The sequence below is a fragment of the Armigeres subalbatus genome, chromosome 2 (assembly GCF_024139115.2).
Source record: "Armigeres subalbatus isolate Guangzhou_Male chromosome 2, GZ_Asu_2, whole genome shotgun sequence".
Taxonomy (NCBI): Eukaryota; Metazoa; Arthropoda; class Insecta; order Diptera; family Culicidae; genus Armigeres; species Armigeres subalbatus.
Genome location: NC_085140.1, coordinates 274,605,953 through 274,632,543, shown reverse-complemented (window position 1 = coordinate 274,632,543; position 26,591 = coordinate 274,605,953). Strand labels below are relative to the sequence as shown.

General features: G+C 40.4%; 1 protein-coding gene across 1 annotated transcript; it reads left to right on the top strand.

Moving 5' to 3' along the window:
• Positions 1–6,682: 6,682 nt before the first annotated feature.
• On the top strand, positions 6,683–21,179 carry LOC134212259 (nuclear pore complex protein Nup154). Its single transcript, XM_062689953.1, has 9 exons — positions 6,683–7,007; positions 11,964–12,123; positions 12,470–12,546; positions 12,795–14,277; positions 14,533–14,646; positions 18,046–18,564; positions 18,628–19,301; positions 19,796–20,640; positions 20,700–21,179. The coding sequence occupies exons 1-9, from the start codon at positions 6,903–6,905 to the stop codon at positions 20,953–20,955; spliced, it is 4,233 nt and encodes a 1,410-aa protein (XP_062545937.1). The 5' UTR covers positions 6,683–6,902; the 3' UTR covers positions 20,956–21,179.
• Positions 21,180–26,591: the final 5,412 nt, after the last annotated feature.

Sequence of the window (26,591 nt, the reverse complement as noted above, 5' to 3'; positions counted from 1 at the left end):
GTTGGTAAAAATATAATATCCACAGTGGGTGGTTGCATTTATTATTTTAAAAGAAGTTGAACCACACCAACTAATACTATTTTACGAGCTGAGGCCGGCGATTTTGTCTTCGAACAGGTAAGTGCTTTTATTTTCCGAAATCTGCAACCGGTAAATAAGGTTTTTATTATCCACACTGTGGAAGTCTAATATAATCCAGTGAAAAGGGACCATTTAAGTAAGCACGTCTCACCTGTCAGATTCCCTGAAGCTCAATGAGCAAGAGATATTCTGGGTTGCTACGATGCGTGAATACTTGTAATGAATGCCAGTGCGTAGGGTTGACATATAACCGCTACCACGTGGCATGCTCTGTTTATGTTTATCATGTAGTACCACACATCTTCCCTCTTCTCAGGAAATTCGGTTCGTTTATTTTCATTGCACATTTGAATATCTAATAAGACTTCCGCCATGACATGAGCAGTTTGCGCCACTATGAACTAAGTCAAACGTTAAAATTCAGATAATTTTTTTTAAGTTCTTCATTTTCAAATAAAATTTTGAATAAAACTATACAAAAAGTAATTGATAATAATGCTAGATGCATATATGCTCTGGCATCTATCTGCAATCACCTAAAGTTGGTGGCTTTCGGTTATTTCGCAGGGTTCATTGTATATGTTTCAAGTCTTGGAGCTAGAACTTCTCTGAACCAGGCTTGAAAAAAAAAATGTGGTTGTACCAAACATGTACCTTTTATTCGTTCAATTCAAGACAGTGCTTTATAAATATACGAAATAATTCTTATTCTGTTAATTTGTTTGCTGCTGTTTGAGAACCTGTTGCCAATCGTTCCATAGCACGACATTTCTTTTTTTACTCATACGCAACGCAAGCAACACAAAATCGAGTACAACGACCTGTAATCAAAGCCATGAAAGTGTGCTAGCCGAAGGCACTGATTCAAATCTCGTAATTATGAAAGGAATAGTAAATCATTGGTTTTCTACCTAAAATCAATCTTACGGTGTGAAATTGAGGTACGAAAACATGAATATGGAGGAGGAAGAAAATAGTCTAATCTAGATCATCTCCGACTATCGTCGGCATTGTGATGTCTGCTGAAGATGCTACCTTTTTTCTCTTTGATTACTTGGTATTCCGAAAGGCAGAAAGATATGTCTACCGATCCATCCCTGATCTTAATGATACACAATCTATCTCCAAGCAATTAAGTTCATTGTGACATTAATTCAGTTGCATCAATATATACAGGGTCGAGAGAATCATTCTTGCGAGCCATCAATCACTTCCCGTTCAGCTGTACACCAATTAATGTTAGTGAGTATCAATGAGAAATCTTCTCCATCATTTAACGTACAGTTATCGCATGATTGTCCCATTGATAAATTCGAATAGAACTGGCGAAAAATGTAGCATATCTCCACAGACAAACAGGCATAACACATTGAACATTTCTTCATCAAATTCATAGTCGTTCAAACACTAACGACATCTGTTGATTTCGATTTGTTGGGCAAATCACGAACCAGATGGCGGTAGTGTGCAAACGTCAAACTCATGAAAAAACGATGTGCGCGCCACGAGTGATCGATTGGCCAACTAATGATTATTTGAATTGACCAGCAAATCAGTGAACGATGGAAAGTTGACGAGTGTTATGTCTGTTTGTCTGTGATATCTCTATTAATTGGTACGAACTCTAGAGAGCGCAGATGCATTTTCAATTAACATTTCTATTGTCTTTACTATTCAATCTATAATGCTATTCAATTTAGACTCTATTGACAAGGAATAAACCATTAATCAATGAACTCTCTCTCTCGACCTTTTTAGCGCGGTATTTTTGGCCAGCTCAGCGCGATAGTTAGTATCCGCTTCATGAGACTCTTCCATTTCGCTCAGCACGCTCCGCTCTGCGTGATCCACTTGACCCGCTCTGCGCGGTCCACTTGACCCGCTCTGCGCGGTCCACTTGACCCGCTCTGCGCGGTCCACTTGACCCACTCTGCGCGGTCCACTTGACCCACTCTGTGCGGTCCACTTGATCCGCTCTGCGCGGTCCACTTGACCCGCTCTGCGCGGTTCACTTGACCCGCTCTGCGCGGTCCACTTGACCCGCTCTGCGCGGTCCACTTGACCCGCTCTGCGCGGTCCACTTGGCCCGCTCTGCGCGGTCCACTTGAGCCGCTCTATATGGTCTGTGTGGCCCGCCCTGCGCGATCTTGAAGATCTGCTCAGTTACCGCGCTATACACTTTTCTTCTGCTGCTCCACTTCGCCAACAGTCTTTTTTACTCACCTGAGCAGCAACTAATCTATTTCCTTCTTTTGGATGAGCAATTCGAATAAAAGTATACTCCAAATGGTCCCTTTTCAACAAAATCGCTTTATTAGGTTCCTCTTAACGTTACAACGATGAAAAATTTGCAACTCCTGGCAGGATCGCCATTGTGGAAGTCTAATATAATCCAGTGAAAAGGGACCATTTAAGTAAGCACGTCTCACCTGTCAGATTCCCTGAAGCTCAATGAGCAAGAGATATTCTGGGTTGCTACGATGCGTGAATACTTGTAATGAATGCCAGTGCGTAGGGTTGACATATAACCGCTACCACGTGGCATGCTCTGTTTATGTTTATCATGTAGTACCACACACACACAGATCACAAAAAATTCATGTTACCTACATCTAAAAGAGTTGCTGCCGAAGAACATGATTGGTTCGATGCTTATTCCTGCTAGCAAGAAGCCGCCACGAAGTACATACGTCGCAAAGGATAGTCGGAAGAGGCCGGTATTGACGATGCGTCTTCGCCGTTTTGAGTATAATTCCATCTTATTTGATCCTGCTGCTGCTAAAGCAGGAAGGGAACATGCAATCAATTAGAAAAAGTACCAAATTAGTATGCTCTGATGCGATTCAACATAAACGAGGAGCCACAGCAGGTCAGCCAGATTTTCCAGAGCAAGAAAATTTATTTTAAAATATTAATATACGTATTAAATTAATGGGATTCAACCAACCCCCGAACAACTTGACATTTAGCCTCAGTTTCGCGTACCCACTTGGAAATCTCAGATGGCGCTTCGAAACATAAACAATGGGTCCATCCTACGCCACCGTCACACTTTTTCTCCATGGAAGTCATGTTTTTTGTTTCGTCATTTGTTGTCTCCAAATAACAGACAGGATCCTCATTTGAATAGGGCAGATTTTTAATTGCGAAGTAAATATAAGAAAATAAAATGAACAAAGAGAAAAACAAATAATGTTTCTATTATTCGTTCGTTTACTTATTATGCTCAAGTGCATTAAGCGCAACGGAGCCAAAACCATTATTCATTGTTTTACAATTTTGCTGCTTGATGCTCAAATAAGGATTAGATAATTAAGAGAACTCTGTAAAACTGACTGAAAAAAAAATCGAACTTCCTTTATGACAAGGCAGTTTCATTTTAATTCACCAAATTACGCATAATACTTCTCATTTTTAACACACTTTTAATAAACACAATGGTCTCGTCAAAATTTCTCGATTTATTTTGTTAGTCAATTCTTTGGCTAATTTCAGGTGAACCGTTAAAGAATATTTGTAAAGATATGTATTCGAATATACTTCACACGGAAGGACGATAACAGATAAAAGTGAAACCGTCGATTGCGAAACTCTCGAAAACCTTCTCTATAATTTATTTTGCTTTGCTCAATGAAAAATAGTTTTAGTGAAATTAATTAAATGGCTTATTTAACAACTTTCGGTAAAAAGTTATAAAAATTTATTAACGGAAAAGATCATTACTTCAAAATTGAAAATTGTCACTTTGAGGAACGAATCCATTTTATTCCATTTTTTCATTATGTATGTCCACACTATGTAATACTAATAGTTGAATTTGAGAAATTATATTTAATAAACTTGTGTACAGATACACAAATAAATTACATATGTTTTTTTTTTGGAAAATTACGCTTCCGTTTCACTAGTAGTTTAATTTTGTTAATTTTGTGCTTTGAAAAATATTCACAGGGACTTATTCTGATTTGCTTGGCATGTATCAACTATCAACTTGCTCTCATCGAGGAATAATGTCCCACTATTTTTCTACTGGGCAGTTCTTAACCAATATACTAGGATACTTACAATCCTGTTCTATTCTACAGGATTCGCCCATGCGTTCAGTATCTATATTTAAAATTTATAGGGAGAATCTGTCATTTCCGCTAGAATTCCGCTGGTGTTACTTTCTAAAGCTACATCTTCCGTGGCCATTCTTCCAACTTTCTTGATTGTGTCTTTATGATATCGCCATCGGGGTGACAAATGGTCAAATGGGGGTGAGAATGGGTCACTGTTTTAACTACATGGAATGGTTGTAGAATAGATTTAATTTATCTGAGGATAAGAAAGCTGAATTAAAAGAGATTTTTTTGAACTATTTTAGTATCCGCACTCCTGACTGTCGGTGAAGGCGCTGACCCATTCCCATCCTTCTGACTCATTGTCACCCCCGACGACGGTACTCTATATTAAAATGTCTGTATTCCATACCTAATATAAAATTGTCCGCCTCCAAATTTTCAAGTTATGCGACATTCCCGCTGAACGATAAACCGTTATCCGAGAAAATTAACCCACCAGAACTGTTTTGGTAATCGACCCTAACGACCTTAAGACGGTCATCTTACTACTCAGCTACGGAAGCCCCATTCTTCTTTGATTAATTCAAGTTTAGATTGATTTTCATTTACCATTTTTCTGCATTGCACATCAATTCCATTTTCGCCCTATTCGTGAAATGATTCGATTAATCTCGAGTTTGACAGGACCACCCGGACCAAAATTCCGGGGTACAGTGACATTGTACTGCATATGTCAAGTTGCTCCCGGGTTGGATTCAACCGTATAACGAAAGTCGCATTCCGGATGGATTAAATTAAACGAAAACAAATTATTAAAAAAAAGTGAAAAATCTACATTTCCTGTCGTTTAATTACAGTTCCGAAAAATATGGATTAATTTTTTTTGAGAATTCCTTCGTAGATTTATAAACGTTTATAATTTTTTTTTTCGTTAATTATTAGTTAAATCAAACATTATACTATACTTGTTTTTACTTAAGATAGCAGGTGAACTTCACTTTTTTCATTTATTTGGCAGGGTTGCATGTTCCACACATCTTCTGCCCTCCCGGTCACTCAACAATAAAATGTCCCTTCTTTTTTATTCATAAATTAATAAGTGCAAATTAATATAAAATCAGTTCACTATTTACCGATAATTGAAATTGAAAAATGTTGCGGCCTTTCGAAACATGCATGAACATGTCCGTTTTTATTGAAATAATGACACATGGAGGATCGTCTGAATCGTCTGAATGCATACTCAAATTCGTTTGAAGTAATTCATAACATGTTTTAGATAAACATATGACATCGTGGTGTATCAATTATATAATTTGCTATAAACATAGTCATTTGAACTGAGTTTGTGAAGAACATCTCAGTGATGTGAAATACATCAGACTTGATGGTGTAATTTGGAATGAAATATCAACATTCTGAAACACACGAGTCGAACGTGTATTTGTTATGGTTATTCATGGATGTGCATATCATATGGTAGTGTATCAATAATGAATTTGGATGTATACAATGACATTTGAACTGAGGATGTCAAGAACATCGTAGTGATGTGGATTGCACTAGAATTGATGGTGTAAGCTGATTGAAAATATCCATATTCCGAAAAACATGAATCGAACGTGTATTTTTTATCAGTGTACTGAGATGTTGGCTACAAAAACATGGCGTCGTGCCACCCACCTGGTTTCAATCTGCTCAATTTGGTGGTGGTGTATTCATCTTGGCCTAAGCCTTCACCTACCTATTGATAGTGTAGGTTTGCGTGGGAGTGCTATCAGATTTGTCAAATCGACGTTTGAATCTTTGTTTACAAAAGCAGATAAGTTATTTTGAAAATTTTGTCTTGATTTACGATATTATTTACATATTTCTATAAGCCTTTTCACGAGACGTTTAAAAACAACTGATTTTATCGTCAATTGACAGTTCTTCTAAGAAGGTGACAGCTTCTGGTTTACGGGCCTGTTCAGCGGTTGTAAACAAGTGCAGTCTCGGCAGTGTCACACGAAAAGGCCTATTAGAGACTTTTTTGTGCTGTCTATAGGCCTTTTCACGAGCCGTTTGAAAACAGCTGATTTTACCGTCAATTGATAGTTCTTATATGAAAGTGACAGCGTCGGATTTGAACGGTTTGCTCAGCGGTTGTAAACAAGTGCAGTCCCAGCAGTGTCACATGAAAAGGCCTATTTGACGGCTAAGACGACTAAGACTGATTACGGTCCATCTCGCCTGGAAGAATTTTTTTCCGTGTGTTTAGGGTCTGTCTCAATTGGAGAATTAAACTGAAATTAAACTTAAAAGTGACATTTCAATAATTATCGAATAACCCTGCTCGCAGAGCAAGATTACTTTTGACAGATATCGAATCATTTTGCATCGATGTCCTATTGGAATTGCTGGGTAGCACCAGCCATTCTTATGTTTGGGTTATTCGCTAATTTTCGAACTGTCACTTTTAAGTTTAATTCTCCAAATGAGACAGACCCAGTTGACCTCTCTACCAACACCGTTCACGCACTTTTTTGACAAACCCGCGTACGGACGGCAGTTTGCTTTTCAAGCATCTGTCAGGGCACGAAAAAGTTGGAGCATCGTTTTAACGTTTTTGCAAATTTGTGAAAATAGTGAATAATCTTCAACAATAAAAAGTGCAAAACATATTGAAAAATACGATAAGTTTAGTGCGATAGTTTGACATTTGAAATAGTTTGTTTTTTCCTCGGAATAGCTGCAGGATTGTGAAACAAATCTACGATGAGTCTGTCGGAATCTTCCGCTTTGGTGGACTCGCTAGAATTCGCCGGGACCATGTTGGAGCGGCACGACATTGCCGATTGCTCCACTCCCGGACTGTTGGAGGTAAGTTTTGTGTAATGTAGAGAAGTAAATTTTACTCAGATGACTACTACAGGTATCTAATTTATTAATAAAACAGCTAGAACTTTATTCTAACCTTTTTTAAAAAGCCGAGTCAGTAAACAAGGCAGGGCTGGTAGCGAACCTCTCACTTATCATCTCTATACAATCACATTTTTATGAGACGCTTTTCGCCGGCTGGAACAATTCAAGACAAAATTTTCAAAATGACTTATCTGCTTTTGTAAACAAAGATTCAATCGTCGATTTAACGAATCTGATTGCAGTTTGACGCAAATCAACGCCATCAAAAGGTAGCCGAAACCTTCACCTACCTATTGATAGTGTTGGTTTGCGTGGGAGTGCTATCAGATTTGTCAAATCAACGTTTGAAGCTTTGTTTACAATAGCAAATAAGTCGATTTGAAATTTTTTTCTTGAATTGGCGCTTTGATGTTGCATGAAGAAGAAAAAGAAGCAGAAATATGATAATCGAAAAAATCTCCACGGAACACCATACGAAGAAGTTTTTAAAACTCTTCTCAAAAATTCTAAAAGCAATTTAATTAAAAATGGTAATCAGTACGGGTTGGACTTTTTCTTCTACTGTTTGTATAATGAATACAATATTTCTATTCGAAATTGTATTGTGTGATATTACACTTAATACACTAATGTGACCATACGTCCCGCGTTTCGCGGGACAGTCCCGCATTTTCACTATTTGTCCCGCGCTGAAAAGCGTCCCGCGAAACGTCCCGCATTCAAATTATTTCTAGATAATGTCCCGCGAAATACAGAAAAATAGAACACATTCTTAGCTAATACTTAGTTTTTTAAACGACATTATTAGATTTCGAAAAAAAAAAAATTGACTTAGACTAACGTTTTGGATCATAGAAATCAAGATTAAAATGTTCTCCTACGACTCAGACTAAATTATCTCTATAGTCTGTTTTACCCAAGCCTTATTATTCTGGGAATCTTGTAAGCAGATTTTGTTTCCATGTATTTCCTGCTGCGTAATTGCTTGGATTTCGACACGGAACGTCAAAAATTCCACTCCATTTAATCTTGCGGAAAATCTACCCCAGTTAGAAGACGACCTTTACTGTGCTGATATTGGATATCGATAGCATTGTTGGGAAAAACTCAAAATCTTAAATCTTTTCCAAAATTTAAATCAAGCGTGAGTCAAACACTACCTGAATCATGGCACAGAGAATCGTTCATGATTCGACTCGCGGTTTGCATCATTGCTTGATTTCTGCGTGTTATTCTCCGTCGAATTAATCGAATTTACTTTCTTTGCTTAAAACAATGGAAAATAAATCTATAGGTAACATAAAATACGCTTTTACTGGGATTTAGTGCTTTTGAAGCGAAATCTGTTTTGGCTAATAAGCGGAACGATGCGATTCTGCATGCAAAACTCAAGCACGATGCTCTCCCTGCAGAATCGCAAGCGATCTGAAATAGGACGGAGGTTTTGAATTTCTGAGCAGATATCTATCCAGTATCAGCTGTTTGGAAATAAATTGGACCGTGGACCATATTCCTGAAGGTGAAAGCTTCAACCAGAAAAGACTTTTAGAAAAATATGATCTAATTAATTCATAATCACAGTATCTACTTTTGATAGGTATTTTAGAAAGAGTTATTTAGGTTATTCGGAAGACAATTTTCCAGGTTCAATACCTATCATTGCTTCTATCGTTACATACAAACATATTTTCTAACAAAATTCTATACACAAGACGATCAACAGCTGAAAGTCATTCAACTGCAATTCGATAGTTGCAACAGTCTTGCAGATATTGGTCAGAGAACCGCTGAACTTCAAAACTATACGAAACTCCATGGCAGCTACATTGAGCAGCACATTCAACGTTTGAAAAAAGCTTTGACTTCTAAAATGAGTTGTCGTTAATCGAAAAGTTAGCAAACTAAGCATTGTTAACAAATTAAAAGTTGAAAGATTTTATTTAAGCGTTATTACTAAAACATATTAAACTATGAAGTTTTTTGTCCCGCGCTCACGCAAAATTTATCTGGTCACATTATAATACACAGTAAAAGAAAAGTCCAACCCCGTACTGCTTATCGTTTTTAATTAAATTGCCTTTAGAATTTTTGAGAAGAGTTTTAAAAACTTCTTCGCATGCTTTCCCGTGGAGATTTTTTCGATTATCATCTTTTTACGGTTGTCCGACATTCCGCGGTAAAACATTCCGCGGTATACCGTTTCGCGGTGTACCATTTCGCGGTCTGTATCATTTGGCGGTAATCTGTTTCGCGGTTCATACAATTTGGTTTTGGTTTGGTTTGGAGTTTGCCATTCTTTTCTACCAACTATTAATTTTCTCTTCTTCATATGGCCGTTTCTTTCATTGCGTTTCCCTTTCAAGTTATTTCCTCTTGTCTTTTACGCATTATTTTATGTTATTTCCAAAAGACATATACATTATTGTCAATATTAGATGTGTGAACTTTGTCATCAAGATACACTATATCATATGATAAAGGTCGCTGTCTTAATACCTTAAAAGGTTATGGTATTCTCACAGACAAACAGACATAACACTCGTCATATTTCCATCGTTCACTGATTTGCTGGTCAATTCAAATAATCATTAGTTGGCCAATCGATCACTCGTGGCGCGCGCATCGTTTTTGCTCGAGTTTGACGTTTACTCACTACCGCCATCTGGTTCGTGATTTGCCCAACTAACTGAAATCAACAGATGTCGTTAGTGTTTGAACGACGATGAATTTAATAAGTAAATGTTCAATGTGTTATGTCTGTTTGTCTGCGGTATTCTGGTAGAACTCAGATGATGGAATGACTGAAAATTATTCATAAGGCAAAAATGTTAGCCGGTATTAGGCTAAATATCATGTGCTGTCTTCTTCAAATGTTCGCATTAGCCCGGTATAAGACAATATGTGTTGTTTCGTCTTCTTTAAATGTTCGCATTTGCCCGGTATAAGGCAAATTGTGATGTTTTGCCTTCTTTAAATATTTGCATTTGCCCGGTATAAAGCAAAGTGTGTTGTTTTGCTTTCTACAAATGTTTGCATTTGCCCGGTATAACGAAAAATCTGTTGTTTCACCTTCTTTAAATGTTTGCATTTGCCCGGTATAAAGCAAAATGTTATGTTTTGCTTTCTTTAAATGTTTGTATTTGCCCGGTATTAGGCAAAGTGTGTTGTTTCGCATTCTTTTACCGTCATTGGGGGTGACAAATGCATCTGAGGGCAAGTAGATTAAAATATAAGAAACCTTTTTAGACGGTTTTGCTCTTCGACCTCCTGACTGCCGGTGAAAGCGGTGACCCATTCTCACCCCCGATGCGGTGGCGGTTGTCGCATTTTAAAATATGTTTTGCTTCAAAACATTTTTTTTTTGTTGGGATTTGAATTTATATGAGTCTGGTGTAAACTCAATGATTATTCGCTTTACATAATAATTAGGTGAATTTTGCGGCTTTACACAGCTAAAGAACACATTATTGAACTACTTATAACATTAGTAAAATTAAACCTGCAAATTGGTATTGACCGCGATAAGTGTCACCGCGGAATAGTACTAACCGCGGAATGGTATACCGCCAAATAATATAAACCGCGAAATGTTATACCGCGATATGATACTGAACGCGAAGTGGTAGACCGCGAACTGGTACACCGCGAAATGGTTAACCGCGGAATGTTTTACCGCGAAATGTCGTACAATCTCTTTTTACTTCTTCTACTTCATGCAACACAAAAGCGCCAATAATGAACGAATTCTGGGGAAATTTAATTGACCTTTCTCGTTGAAAATTTATCTCGTTTTGCTTTGCTGGGTTATAGGCAACTTTTCCAAAGAACCCATATTTTTTAAAACCACCTCTAACTATTCACAAAACCGAAAACAGTAAAACATATGGGGCCGTTGGGAAAGTTGACCTTAAACAAGTTAAAGAATGGACAGAGCGAATAAAAAAAATACGGGAAAGGTTCATGATGCATTTTAGTTTGCTTAACACGCAAAAAAACGTAGTCCCCAAAAGCAAATGAACAAGAACGAAGCGTTTAAACATAGATTGTACCTTGACAGACACGTATTTCGACCTCAACAGTAAGGTCGTCTTCAGTGTCTCGTACTTGACTCGACTTCGTACGTCGAGTCAAGTCAAGTACGAGACACTGAAGACGACCTTACTGTTGAGATCGAAATACGTATCTGTCAAGGTACAATTAAGTGGTGGAATTAAATGGGATTAGGACAAGTGGTAGATTGCCAGTTTTGGGGGTACTTTCCTTATTTTGTGCTTTTAATGAGCTTGTGTTATATTCAGGCACCTGTTTTCGTGGCTTGTAAGGATCTCTTTTACTTTCTATCATTAATTGAGAGCGAATTCTGCATACCCTGGTAATAGTATCTGTTGTATGCTGTGTTGAACTTAATCTTAGAAGTAAAAAAAAAAAACATAAATAAAATTTAAAAAAATCTGTTGTGTAGTTAAAATTTGAATTTAATTCTGAAAACTAATGTTGCATGCAGATAATTCTAAGGTTCGCAGCTCTTGCTTATATTTATAGATAGCAGATAACAAATCGTTCATACATATTATATTAAATTTATGTTGTTTAAACATATTTTTAAAGTATCTTTTTTCTTATTTTAAATAAGACTCTGAAATCTGTCCCATTTGGAGAATTAAATTCAAAATTAACTTAAAAGTAACAGTTCAATAATTATGGGATGACCCCGCTCGCAGAGCAAGTTTTGACAGATATCGAATAATTTGTTATAGATATCTTATTGGTTTTGCTGGGTCGCACCAGCCATACTTATTACCGGGTGATATTTTAATTTTCGAAATGTAACTTTTAAGTTTAATTCTCCAAATGAGATGGGCCTCGAATGTCCAATTAAATCAAAATGTAAATATTATATATATTCCGTTTCAGGTGACAGGAATCAAACAATCGGGTATGGCAACCGCCAGTGGCTTGAACGATTATGATTATCAGAATTTGTCTAGTCTGTCGCTGGGGCTGAAGAATCTGAACCAACTCGCAACTGTTAACAAAATTCCCATACCGCCGGAGATAATGGAACATTTTAAACGTAAGTGCCAGAGTTTTTTTTTGTAAAATGTGCTGCTTAGAGGTATGATTTAAAAATCACTGAATGCAAAGCTGTAATTGTGATGGTATAAATAAGAACTTCCGGAAATATTACCATATACAATCTGAACATTCCATTCCAGATATCAAGCTTGCAAAAAAAAGTACTTTCATAAGAGTAGATTACAAATTGCTAAAAAAAGATCGCATACTATATTGATTGGTCAGAACAGCACAAACGTCTTGTGAGAAGCAATATACTCCGGATCATCGATGTCAATCTCTCCGGAGAATTCTTCGCAATACCGCACCACAAACTTTTCATATTGAAAAATCACTATTTCCAGATATAAAATGCCACTGTATGATGGGACTGTTTCCGGAAATCGGTCGTGCCTGGTTGACTATTGATTCAGACATTTATGTAAGTTTTATTGTTAGAATTCAACAATTCTCAAATACTAAAAAAAATGTGTTCGTCACGAATGTTATAAAGTGTCACACATACACTACTTATTCTCGAAAAAAAATGCTTTTAAAAGGTGCTAGGAAGAGATGTGACTTTGTTAGAGTAGGTCCAGTTAAAAAATAAGTCTACTAATAAGTCTTCTCTAGCGCCTAGTTCACCAATTGTAGTTGTAAAAATAATAATAATTGTTTTCATCTTTTTAGATCTGGACCTACGAACACACACGAGACGTTGCATATTTCGATGGACTGTCGCATTTAATTGTCAGTGTTGGTTTGGTTGTTCCTAAGCCGGGCGTTTTTATATCCGATGTGAAGTACCTGCTAGTGCTGACCACCCCAATCGAAATTGTTATTTTGGGTGTCACATTTGGCGATTCAAATGCTTCCCCGAACCGATCAATTACTTCTTCCATCGAGGAGATGCAGCTATTGAACAAACCTATATTTGTAATGAATACGGATAACGTTGCCATCACGTGCATCGAAGGTACGTCGGACGGCAGAATATTCCTCGGTGGGCGAGATGGTTGCTTGTATGAAATATCTTACCAGGCCGAATCCAATTGGTTTGGCAAGCGCTGCAAAAAGGTCAATCATTCACAGGGGCTCATGTCTCATTTGGTTCCCGGGATATTTAAGGTATTCTCGGAAAATGATTCTATTTCGAAACTAACTATTGACAACACACGTCGGTTATTGTACGCCATGACAGAGAAGGGTGCAATCGAAGCTTGGGATATTGGTCCCGATGCAAACTCTGTAAGGCGCATTGCCCGGCTATCTCAAAATGATATTGCCTCAAGTGCAGGAAATATCCTCCGGACTATAGAACCCTCAGTTTTCAAACCAGTCACTGCGTTGTGCCCTTTATCGCAAGAGGATTCTTCCCAAGTGCATTTAATTGCTATCACACAAACAGGGGTGCGGTTCTACTTCTCAACGGTACCAGTGTTGTCCAGCATCCAGCATCAACAACTAATGCAGCAGCAGCAGCTACAACAGCAACAGCCAGGAGGGTTGTCCACCTTCGACCATCAACAACGCCCTCAAGGGTTGTATCTTCTGCATGTACGTCTTCCTCCGGGATACACTCCAAACACCACTGTCGGAAAACCAAAGCAGGTACACTCAGCTTTCTACAGCCAAGGATCGCTACTGATGGTGTCCACTCCGCAACCCGATCAAGATTTGCTTTGGTCACTTAGTTCGGAACCGTTCCCATCGCGACAGAATCTTGTTGAATCGTCAACAGTGATGACGATGGATGGCCAGGTTTGGGCAATCGCAGAGGTAAAGCCCAAAGACAAGGTTACCGTAGACACTCCACTACGGACTGCTCAAGTTCCAAAGAAAGTAGCCCTTCTCACCAACCAGGGGGTTCATATTGTGTCCCTGTTAAAATCGGTCGATATCCTTCAACAGCTGCTGCTGGCTTGTCATGGTCCGCACAACGAAGCAGTGAAGGCGTACTTTCAGGTGCAGTCGGAACCGCAAGCCTGTGCCACCAGTTTATTGCTGGCGTGTATTGAAATGTTGAAGGGAACCGAGCTCGGAGAGTGGGCTGCACAGGCTTTCATATTGTATGGCGGAGAACCGTACTTTGATGTGGGTACCTACATGGGTGGTCATTCGGCAGCCGCCCGACCGCTTAGTTTCAATTCACCCGGCGGCCCAGGGTTTAGTGGTAAGTATTACAGTGAAACCTCCATGAGTCGATATTGAAGGGACCATCGACTCATAGAAATATCGAGATGTGGAATAGAAAATCCCTGGGAAGCTGTTTGAAGGGACCATCACAGTAGCCCAGAAAATATTTTTAATAAGGTATAATTTACTTCCATGAGTCGATATCGAGTCATAGAACATCGACTCATGCAGGTTTGACTGTATTTATATACACGTAAGTACAATAATTGTTGATTTTAAATGTATGTTTCAGATAATCAACAAGCAGGTCCTCGCATGTATATGTCGACTCCTTTTTCTGCTTCTCGGCCAGCTTCATCGGTGCAACAAAGTCTGATGCAACAGACACAGTTCCCAAATAGCCCAAGTAAGTAAGCTTGATCTGGTTAGATACTTTTGGCATTTGTCTATTCATTTGTTCGACTTAATAAACATAATCCATTACTTAATTACTATACGGTCACATAGACTACTCGCGACATCTTGCGAGAGGCTGCATGACCTTTGCCACACAGTTTTAGAGATTTTAGAGAACAAACAGTGTTTGTCAAGGTTGAAGACCAGACGCTTGCACAAAAAATGTAGATAAACACGGCAGAAGCATGAAGTGGATTTTGCGAGGGAAAAGCGCAAGCTCAGTATAACCATGGAAGATAGAAGTGTGTGGTGCATGATGTGCCGGAAAACGTTCATCGGCTACCTCAGCACATTTGGTGAAGTGATCTCAAGTTGACGTGGGTGATGGTTTTGAGTTTGGAAACGAAACGAAACACGAATTCGCAGGTCACATGTTTCACCCAGATGCGGTGTAACCGTCCCACGTTACAATTATTTTAAACAACCATAAAGATACTCAAGCAACCTGAAACAAATAACAAATTAAAATAATGCACGTTCTCTCCTGGTGCCCTGAGAGGACGGCTACGGGAAATGACGAGGTTCTATATGAGATTTTGGTTCATAGGCCAAATCCTGCAAATATATTTTTATTGCGTATTGCGCATTTTGTCTACAACCAACAGTTTGCTGTATTCATAGCTTACCTTTTGTGTAGGATTCTTATCCTATTTGAGGACCCCGAATCAATTAATGCCATTTTGCATCAACGATTCGATGTCTGTGTCTGGAGTTAACTTCGTACAAATCACATTTAATTATTTATTTCCATGGCTACACGTCGCCAACCACGCAGTCTACGGAGGGTCTCCAAGTAATCTTCCACCTGATCGATCCACCTTGCCCGCTGCGCACCTCGCCTTATTGTGCCCATCGGATCGTTGTCGAGAACCATTTTCACCGGGTTACTGTCCGACATTCTGGCTACGTGCCCGGCCCACCGCAGTCGTCCGATTTTCGCGGTGCGAACGATGGATGGTTCTCCCAGCAGCTCATGCAACTCGTGGTTCATTCGTCTCCTCCACGTACCGTCCACCATCTGCACCCCACCATAGATGGTACGCAGCACTTTCCTTTCGAAAACTCCAAGTGCGCGTTGGTCCTCCACGAGCATCGTCCAGGTCTCGTGTCCGTAGAGGAAGGTAATTAACTTGTAACTAGCTATTAATATCGAACATAGATTCAAGTTATACTGGATGTGATTACCTCCGCTTTTGCTTTTGCTCCGTGCTGGTGTTGAACGATAGTTGAACGGAGGTCATGGCAACGATGAGAATTTCGCGGGTTTCGTGGGTGACTTCCGATTATTCAGCTGCACAAATTGTCCAGGCAGTCCATTTATCTGGAGTTAGCTTCAGTCACGACGGACCATTCCATCACCACGTTTTGTTGAGAAGATCGGCTGGATCCAGTCCCCTGGAAATTTCGTCCACGGGGTTATCAGAACCCGCTACGTAATTCCACCTTTCAATAGTATTCGTTGCTTGGTGGGCTTACGCGATTTGCTGCGAACGTTTTCAATCGTCCTGGGGATACACGGAGCCACTGGATCACTTGGTAGAGTCAGACCAGAAAAAACCGGTGGAACGGTCTTGAGAGATGAAGCAACATTTTTGTACAGCTGCGTCAAAAGATGATCTGCAAACAGCTCCAGTCTGACGATAGTATGTCGAGCAGCGAGAGGTGAAAGTTTAGAATTGGATGCCAGGAGCTTCACACCCACCTCACTGGTGGATTGGGCGCGGACATAGCAGCATGTTCCGTAGGCTTCATTAGAGATATCAACAAAGAAGTGGAGCTCAATGCTTACAGCGTCTATGACAGAGGTGAATCGGGGTACCCGAACTTTGCGAAGAAGATCGATAGTTGTATGGAACTCTTTATATTGTTGCTGCAGTTTTGGAGGCAAAGGTTGATCCCATTCATACCGTTCGTTGTTCGGTGTCTTCAATGTCCACAAACATTGCATGAACAGTTTCATTTTTGCAACAGTGGATCCTAGCCCTAGTGGGTCAAAGATTGAGCTACGTAGGACATGATTCTTCGCTTGGTGAGAATGGGGACTGGCAAAGGTAGCTGTACCTTGAAGCAGAAAGTGTCTGTTCCCGGTTCCCAAATAAGACCAATTGTGCTAACGAACTGCGAATCTTGGAGGTCATGCCATGGCTGGACAGAAAGGTCTTCTGGAGGAATATCTTCAAGAACTTCGATTGAGTTAGAAGCCCCCTTTTTCATCGAGGATCCGGCAGATTCGAGCATTGCTGACACTTTACGTCGTGTTTGGATAGCGGCTACGACATCGTTGGCTCCGGAAAGAAAGTCATCGACGTAAAAATCATTAGCGAGAGGATCAGCGGCGGGTGAAAATTGGTTACCGGAGTCAATTGACAGTTGCTGGACAGTTTTCGTGGCGAGATAGGGGGCGGAGGCTGTATCGTAGGTTACGGTGTGCAGCTGGTAAATGCTTATCGGGTCGGTTGGATTACTTCGCCATTTGATGCGCTGCAGCGGTTGGTCTTCTTCATGAAGTAGTACTTGCGGGTACATCTTTGACACGAAGCATCAAACACTACCCTAGTCTTCGTGGTGGTACTTGAGAGCTTAAATACCGGATGGTGGGGTAACAGTGCAACTTAATATTGTCAACCGGTTAATCAAGCCGTCGCTTGTGCCCAAGACGTTTGTAATCGTCCATAAACTGATGGTAAGCAAACTTGATGTTAGGGTCTCGCTCTAGACGGCGTTCTAAAGCGAGAAATCGACGCTCTGGCCACTTGGATCTCTGGACGTTGTTGTAGCGTAGTATGCTTCACACATCTTTTCGGAAGTGGAGTGTACGGATTGTTTGGGAATCGTCTCGATCTCCCAAAACCTTTGGAGAGTGGCATCCAGTTGGGCGTCAGAAATGGATAGCTGACACGCTACTGGCCCGACAGATTCTGGTGATGTCGAGCCACATATGGTCCAACCAGTGGCGTTTCCCTAACCTCAATCTACCTGTGCACTGGATTTAAATTTAGAGAGAGGCACAGAATTTATGGCCAAAATACGAATTATAAAATGTGTATTGTATAAACCACTTTGGCACTTTAGATCATCCGATTTTCTTGCAACAAGTTGCGTTCGATAAGCGTTCTTGGAATGAGCAGAACAAAGTGTGGATAATGAGCCTTTTCTTATACGCGATTTACCTTTAATATCACACGAGAAAGGCACCAACATTTTTTAAACTTACATTCTTCTTCCTTTGGGAATAGTTTATTTGGGAATTATATGAACAAACCATATGTCAAACGAGAGAATGTAGTCTATACATTAAGTTTATCGAATTAATTTTAAAAGTTTACACAATTCAATATTCTCTTTACAGTGCCACAAGCTATGAACCATAGCTTCAACAGCAATCTACCATTGACGGCTGATTCGTCAAACTTCCACTATTCTGCCAAACACGCGGGTCTGTATTTGCACATGTCTCGTCTATTACGATCGGTTTGGCGAAAGCGATGTGTCGATGATAAACTGCACACAACCATTAGCCAGCAGGATTGCGCCCAAATTTTGGAGGACTTATTTGCCATAAAACGGTTTCTGGAATCGATAACACTGACCAATCTGGTTGGATTGGTTGGGAAAAATCTATCAAATGCCGGCAGTATAAGTGGACCTGGTGGATATCTCCAGCAGCAACAACAGCAGCAGCAACAACAGCAACATATGCAGCATACCATGGCCGGTATGGGAATGCAAAGCCCATACGGGCAACAACAACCGTCACACTTTGGTAGTCAGAGCGCTTTCTCTGGGATCCCAGGGCAGCAAAAGAGTACGGCAGATGATGCCTTAGTAGAGGAGAAAAAGTCACTAGATGCCTTGACGCGGTTAATAAGTATGACTTTTATATATTTTACTATGGTCTGTCTCATACTAAACAAACATGGTTTTTTTTCAGAGCACTCTTGTGAAGTTTTAGCACTCTGGAAGATCCTTTGCGAACACCAGTGCCACCAATTGGTGTCGAAATTGACAAAGGACCAGCAAGCTATTTTACAGTCGTGTACGTTCCGGGACCTGATTTTGTCACGATCGGATCTATGCGGTCTGCTGATTGTGACGCTGATTAACTCTTACCTTAACGATAACGCAAGTGTTGGTTCCATTTCGTCGAAGCTTCGCGAGGTTTGTCCCAACCTGTACCGCCACGAGGACGCAGTCTCCCATAAGGCAACAGAGATTCTGCTATTGTCCAAAACATGCAACGATTCGGATGAGAAAAACGAACGACTGAGGACGGCCCTGCAGCTGTGTAAAAGTGCTGCTCCCAACTTGCCATTGACTTCGATCTGTCAGCAATTCACCACTGCGGGATTCTATTCCGGCGTGATCGAGCTGTGCTCGATATGTGCGGCAAAAAGCGATCCCAATGAGGCGGCTTTGCACTTCTATCGCAATAACGAACCCGTTGAAGATCAGGAAGGTTTCATGGCGTATCAAAGTCGTATGAACTGCTACCGGGAAATCAAATTGATGCTCGAACATGTCTACACAAATGTTCGTAACAGCAAAGGGGGCAGCATATATCCATCGTTGGAGAGTGCGGATCGCGACAAATTGGCAAATAATCAGGTAAATGTTAATTTTGTATAAGGCTGGTACAAATATTGGCTTGTTTTATAGTTCCATTGGCCTTTTGATAATGAGGGGGGTGGGAAATGAAAAAAACTTGATTCGACTTGTACGAGACACTGAAGACAGCCTTACTGTTGAGGTCGAAATACGTATCTGTCAAGATACAATCAAGTGGTGGAATTAAATGGGATAGTACGAACTCGTCGAACTCGAATAGTTTGATAAAATCGAAAAACTCATCAATACTATTCTATGAAAGTTAAAAAACTTATTATTTTTTGGTGAAAATTTAAATTTCCCTTGAAATAATTAAATTTACCCTAGACATTTTGAGGTGGAGACAGTTGAAGATAATACAATATGTTCCGGCCTAACTGACTCTGTAAAACCATAGTGCACTTTTTTCATTAAATCGCTATAATAACAATACCGTTTCTCTTGTGCGTCTCTATACCGTCATGTTACAAAACTCATTTCTATTCTTTTTCCAGTTAATTTCAATTATAGGGTTATCATTACAATGCCAGGATCAATTGTTACACATCTCAGTTTACGAATGGCTCTTGTCGCATAATCTACTGGGCGAACTGCTCGAAATCAGTGAACCATCTCTTGGTGCCTTCCTGGGACGAGCTGTAAACCGAACACCGGAGAACTTTGCCCTGGCTGACCTTTTGTGGAAATATCACGAACGCAATGACCAGCATGCTGCGGCATCTAAAATTTTGGACAAACTGGCCAACATACACAGCGAAACTATGACCCTTCAACAGCGTATCGAATATCTGGCTCGGGCTGTCATGTGCATGCGTAGCGACACGGTTGGATATTCCGCTCATAATGGCGTATTGTTGAAGGATCTGGAAGATAAACTCGAAGTGGCCCAGATACAAAAGCAGGTTCATGATGCCTTGTCCATCGTTCCAAACAAACCATCCATTGGAGCGGCACTTAAGATGCTGAACGCAACACTTTACAATCTAACGCAGCTCTATTCGGACTTTGCCGAGCGGTTCGATCTTTGGGAATGTAAACTGACCATTCTGAACTGCTCACATCACAACGATCCCCTGCTCATTGAATCAGTTTGGACCCACATCCTCGACAAAGAACTCGAACGACCGGACAGCAATATGGAACGCTGTCGCCGTTTGTTATCCAAGGTTAAGAGTTTAGCTCTCGAATACGAAAGCTCTGGACACTGCTTCCCCTTACCGTTCATTGTGCGCGAGCTTGAATTGAGATGTTTCCGGCTAAAATTGTTCGACTCCCCAGTGCCGGAGGCATTGATCGAAATGAATTTAGACGTGGATTCCCTGCTGAATATTTACTCAAGGTGTGACACAATATAATTTGATTAGTTTTTAAAATCCCACTAATACAACTATATTCCAGACTTGTTTCCATGAATGAACGCGTCTGGGTGACCGAAGAGGACGAACTATACCTGGTGCGGTCGACGGCGAAGCTGCTCTCCATTGTTGCTTCCCAACCGAATTTGGTTCCGCTCAAGGACCGCCGAAAGGTGATTGCCAAATCGCAGGACCTCATCTCGGCTTGTCTGAGCGTTTTGTACACGAAACCGGACGGACAAGCCTACGTGGACAATCTACGGGAAACGCAATCGAAGCTGAATCGAATCCATTGCTAGCTGGCAGCGCGATATTCAATCAGCTACGGTAACTATAGGATGAAATGCGACTGTAATAGTAGTAATACTTTACGTAAAATAAGTTTGTAGTTGCTTATTACCTACTGCCCTATACATTGTCTAGTGCGTATTTGTTTGTATTTTTTTTATTCACTGTTTTGTATCAGATTAAGTAGACGGAAAACATCGTTACAAACTAAACTTGGAAATTGTATACATACTCATTTGGACATTTTATGATTGCTCTTCGAAATAATTCCATAAATAGAAAAGAAAGATAATAAGTATACCGTGTCCTGCCCTATTTCCATACATTGCATAATACAGTAGATTTTATCCAAACTGATGAATATAGAGATCTGTATGTCATACACGACGAGATCTGAAGCTGAACCACATCGAGCGTTTGTTTTTCATGTTAGGAGCGGCTCACAACAGCGTCTGTTCTTCATGTTAGGGGCGGCTGATCATCGTCCGAGTGCTAGCGAGGGACTCCAAGTGAAACTGTGCACCATGGTCCGCCGGAAATTTAGGGGGTTTGGTGTCAGGCCAGCCAGCCTTTAAAAAAACTCATGCTACTAGTACTCAAGAGAGTACGGGCCGGATAAATCGGCGAAGATCACTGCGATGAAAAAGGGCTAGCGATTGGAAATTCGATTCGTGGAACTGCAAATATCTCAACTTCGTCGGGAGCACCCGCATACTCGCCTATGTGCTCAAGGACCGTGGATTCGGCATCCTAGCGCTGCAGGAGGTGTGTTGGAAGGGATCAATGGTGCGAACGTTTAGAGGTAATCATACCATCTATCAGAGCTGCGGCAACACACACGAGCTGGGAACAGCTTTCATAGTGATGGGCGATATGCAAAGTCGTGTGATCGGGTGGTGGCCCGATCAATAAGAGAATGTGCAGGTTGAGGAGCAAAGGCCGGTTCTTCAACAACAGCATAATCAACGTCCATAGCCCACACTCCGGATATACTGATGATGATATGGCCGCATTCTACGTGTAGCTGAAACGTGAGCCACGATGTCATCATATGAGATTTGAACGCTCAGGATGGCCAAAAGAAGGACCGACTATTGGGGAGTTCAGCGCCCACCGGCTGACGAACGAAAACGGCCTACGATTAATTGATTTCGCTGCCTTCAAGACTCGGTACAGTTGGCGATCAGCACTGCAGACAGAATCACAAATCGACCACATTCTGATTAAGGGACGGCACTTCTCCGACATAATCGACGTCAGGACATATCGTGGCGCTAACATCGACTCTAATCACTATCTGGTGATGGTTAAACTGCGCCGAAGGCCGTCGCGGTACGACCTAGAACGACTGAAGCAACCTGATGTCGCTACTGCATACGCGCAGCATCTCGAGGCAGCGATGCCGGAAGAGGGTCCCAAGTAAGAATTGAGGTTGTATCAGAGTTTTATAGCGTTTTTTCAAAACCTAATCTCAAAACCTTCCATGCAGTTCTCGCAGTTTCCACAACCTCCTGTAGATTTCTATATAACCATGTTACAGCCAGTTGGCCCAGTTTTATTGCATCATTAAAACCTGATATGCGTTCCAGTTCAGAACCAACGGTTTTATAATATACTTCAAGTCCCACATAAAACATGCAACACAAAACCTCCTCCAGACTTGGTGGTTTTGAGAACCACTATACAACCATGATACAACTACATCATGACTATGATATAACAAGTAAGCCAATAATTAGACAGTTGTCAACTCTCAGGTCGGTTATTTGTTCATTGTTTGTACTCAACGAATATGAATAGGAAAATGTTTTTCTTCCTGCAATAGGTATATGGTTTACATGTTCAATAAAATTTCATATCTAGCTTTTAGTGTTCTATGCATGTTTGAAAGCGCGCCAGGGATTTTTCATGGTGAAACCATGATAAATAATCAGTATTCGAACAATGCGCTTCGTTAATTTGTTATTATTTAGAATTTCGCAAGTTTAATTAATTGCCTTAGTTGACTACTTTCAAAATAATTTCAATGAATAATTACTTTGTTTGATCAAATGATCAAAGCATTATTCTTAAATCTTATTGAGATGACCAATTTTACCGTTTAAAAGGTGAAACATAAATATGCATGATACTTCGATTGTGAAATTCATTATTATTTTTTTCATATCGGCAACATTTTTTCGAATAAAATTTGATTGCATAAAATATGCCTCAATCTAACCATTACTCCTGAACTGGCCCTATATTGGCATTTCAAACAACTAGAGGTTTTATCTTGGCCTTTCTTAAGACCATGTTACGATTAGCAAGTTTTATCTTGATCAAACTAAAAGCTTGGTAGTTTTACCTATATATAATGACAACATGACAACGTAGACAGATATAAAAAAACCCATTTTAATTCACCGAGTAGTGATACTGCCTTTCTCGCATTTAGCCAAGACACCAACCTTATATGGGGCTTATATAGATCGATGTACCATTTTCTTCATAACTTTTAAACGCAACGGTCGATCGTTATCAAATTCAATAGGCTCAAAATCAACAAGGCTTTGTCCCCTGTCGAATAAAACTTGTTGCGAGAAAATCGGTTAAAGATTACTATACGAAAAGTTGTCTAATCTTTTGCTTAGCTTTTGTGCACACACATACACACACACATACACACGGACAGACAGACATGTGCTCAGTTCGTCGAGCTGAGTCGATTGGTATATAACACTATGGGTCTCCGAGACTTCTATAAAAAGTTCGTTTTCGGAATGAAATGATAGCCTTTCGGTGCAACTTCGTTGTACGAGAAAGGCAAAAACATAAACAAACTTTGATTCCAAAATTAATATTACAATTAAGGTCTGTCTCATTTGGAGAATTAAACTTAAAAGTGACAGTTCGAAAATTAAAAAATCACCCCGTCAACAAGACATCATTCCAACAAGACATCGATGGAAAATGATTCGATATCTGTCAAAAGTAATCTTGCTCTGCGAGCAGGGTTATTTGATAATTATTGAAATGTCACTTTTAAGTTTAATTTCAGTTTAATTATCCAATTGAGACAGACCCTAAACAACATATAGTGACAATTGTTAAATGATACATTTTGTACAATAAAAGCACATAAAGCATGTATGGATGAAATACATATTTTCATTCCCCTCATCGGGAAATGCTTTTTAAACGGTTTTTCGACGACTTAAATATATAAGGGAACTGCTCCTGGATTTCATCTCATGGCTCCAATGTTCGTCCCATCAAAAGCAGAGCAATGGAAAGGTATTTGATTTGTAATTTTTTTTCAGCAGGAGCACGCATGTTGACAAAAAGAAGCGACGAAATTGGTGCCGTATTTCTTTGCTTTCCGATGAGATGAATGTATGTTCAGTGAGATGGAGATCGGATCAGTTCCCCTACATAATTCACGACGTAGAAAAAACTGCAGATTTTTTGATTTCGACTGAAATCAAAATGAAAAGACTTCCATGGGTCAAACAATTTGTGCTGAATTTGAAATTTGGTTTCTATCCATTGTAGTAGTTTAAATAAGTGCCTTGCGATAAATTAAAAGCTCTCACCTTCAAACGTAAAATTATTTTACTGTCGAAATTCCAAACGATATACTACAGAAAATTAATGTTCCCCCCGCGCTGGTTATTCTCATCTACTATAGGAACACTTGCTCGGCTTGCGCTGCCTCGCAGTGGTTGAGATTCAATTGAGCTACCTTCATGTCCGAACCCGTTTGGAAACCGGACAGACCAGCCCATCGGATGGGTGTATGTTGTCTACGCTAGGAGCACAGATCAAACACCTCGGTGCAGCCTGGCAGGTGTGAGCCTTGTGTCCTTCAGCTACACACCTCCGGCATAGCCTACTCCGATCTGGAATCCAACCCGAGTAAACGACAGCGATCAGCATAGGCAGGTAAATTCAACGGATCATTCCATGGAAGGCTGCGCAAAGCATATCTGACGAATCTTCTTTGGACATATTCGAACCGCTCACTCCATACAGCCTGGTAGGGATTCCAAACAGCAGATGCAAACTCTAGTATTAAGCGAACCAGAGAGCAGTACAACGCTTTGTAACACAACGGATCTTGAAACTCATTGGAGATTTTGAACATGAACCCAAGCAGGCGATTGGCTCTATCGATGGTATTTGAGAAGTAGCGGGTGTAGGTAAGCTGGGTGAATTATTTCCAATATTGACCGACATTTGGCGTCCAACCAGATAAGATCGGAGCCAGGTGCATAAAGCAAAAGAACAGCCCATTTTTTCTAGTTTTGCAAGCAGCAGGTCATGGTTAACTTTGTCAAAAGCAGATTTGAGATCGGTGTAAACGGCATCTATTTGGAATTTTTTACTCATGTTCTCCATGCAAAACGAAGTAAAACTGACAAGATTCGTTTCCACAGAGCGACCGGGAAAGAAACCATGCTGATACGGGCTGATGTAATTTCTGCAGGAAGCGAACATTCTATCGTTCATCAGCGACTCGAACACTTTCGACTCCACTCCGAGTGATGTAATGTCACGGTAGTTTCTCACATCTCGTTTGTCGCTTTTCTTGGAAACTGGGAACATTGTAGAGCATTTCCACTGTACTGGAAATTTCCTCTGCTGGAGTGATAGGTTGAATAGAAGACAAAGTGGCGCCGCTAAAATATCGAAGCATTGTTTTAGCACGACCGATGGAAGAAAGCTAGGTCCAGGAGAAAAGGATGTTTTGGTCTGATGTATCGCTGACAGTACCATTTGAACGTCTACTTGAAAGACATCCACATCCACTACATTGCTAGGTACTCCACTTACAGTTCTATCATTGTCAACCTGAGAAGGCGAAAGGCCCGAGAATACACTTGAGAAGTGTTTAGCGAAAAGGCTGCATTTATTCTCAGTATTCAACGCAATGGCGTTATCGAGAAAAACACTTGATGGCAGTCCAGATTCCTTTCTTTTAGAATTCACGAAAGACCAAAACTTCTTGGGGTGTCGTCGGAGATTTTGTTGCGTGAGATGAACATAGTGTTTGTAACGGAGTTTATTATAGCACCGATAATCATTGCTGGCGTGGTTGAAGTCCCGTTTAGTGAAGGCACACCGTCGAAAGGTATAAACACGAAGAGCTCTAGCGCGCACTCTTTTCAGGTTCCGTAAAAGAGCATTAGTCCACGGTGGTTTTCTCGGAGACTTTCGCTTCGGTACAACGACTGAACCGCAGTCACGTAGCAGACAGTTGAAGCGGTCTACAGCTGATTCGATGTCCAGGTGTTCTAAAACATTCCAGTCAATACGGGACAAGCATTGTCGGAGCTGTTGAAAATCGGTTTTGCGAAAATTGAGCCGATCGTCACTCATAGGTTCATCGAAACATTGATTAAATCCGTTGTCAATGAATTATTGGCAATGGCTGATTTTCTACCCGCCGCTTCCACATCCAGGCGCTATCGTATATGCGCAAATAGCCAGCCTGAGTTAACCGCCAGAAATTTGTATGGCGAAAGACATCTAACGCGGGTTTTCTCAAAATTAGGAACTTTTCATGAAAAACTATTTGGTACCGGTTATGAAGGATGGTGTCCGCTACTACGCCTACCAAATATTTTTTTGATTAAGGTATGTACTTAATTTCGAGAAATCAAAC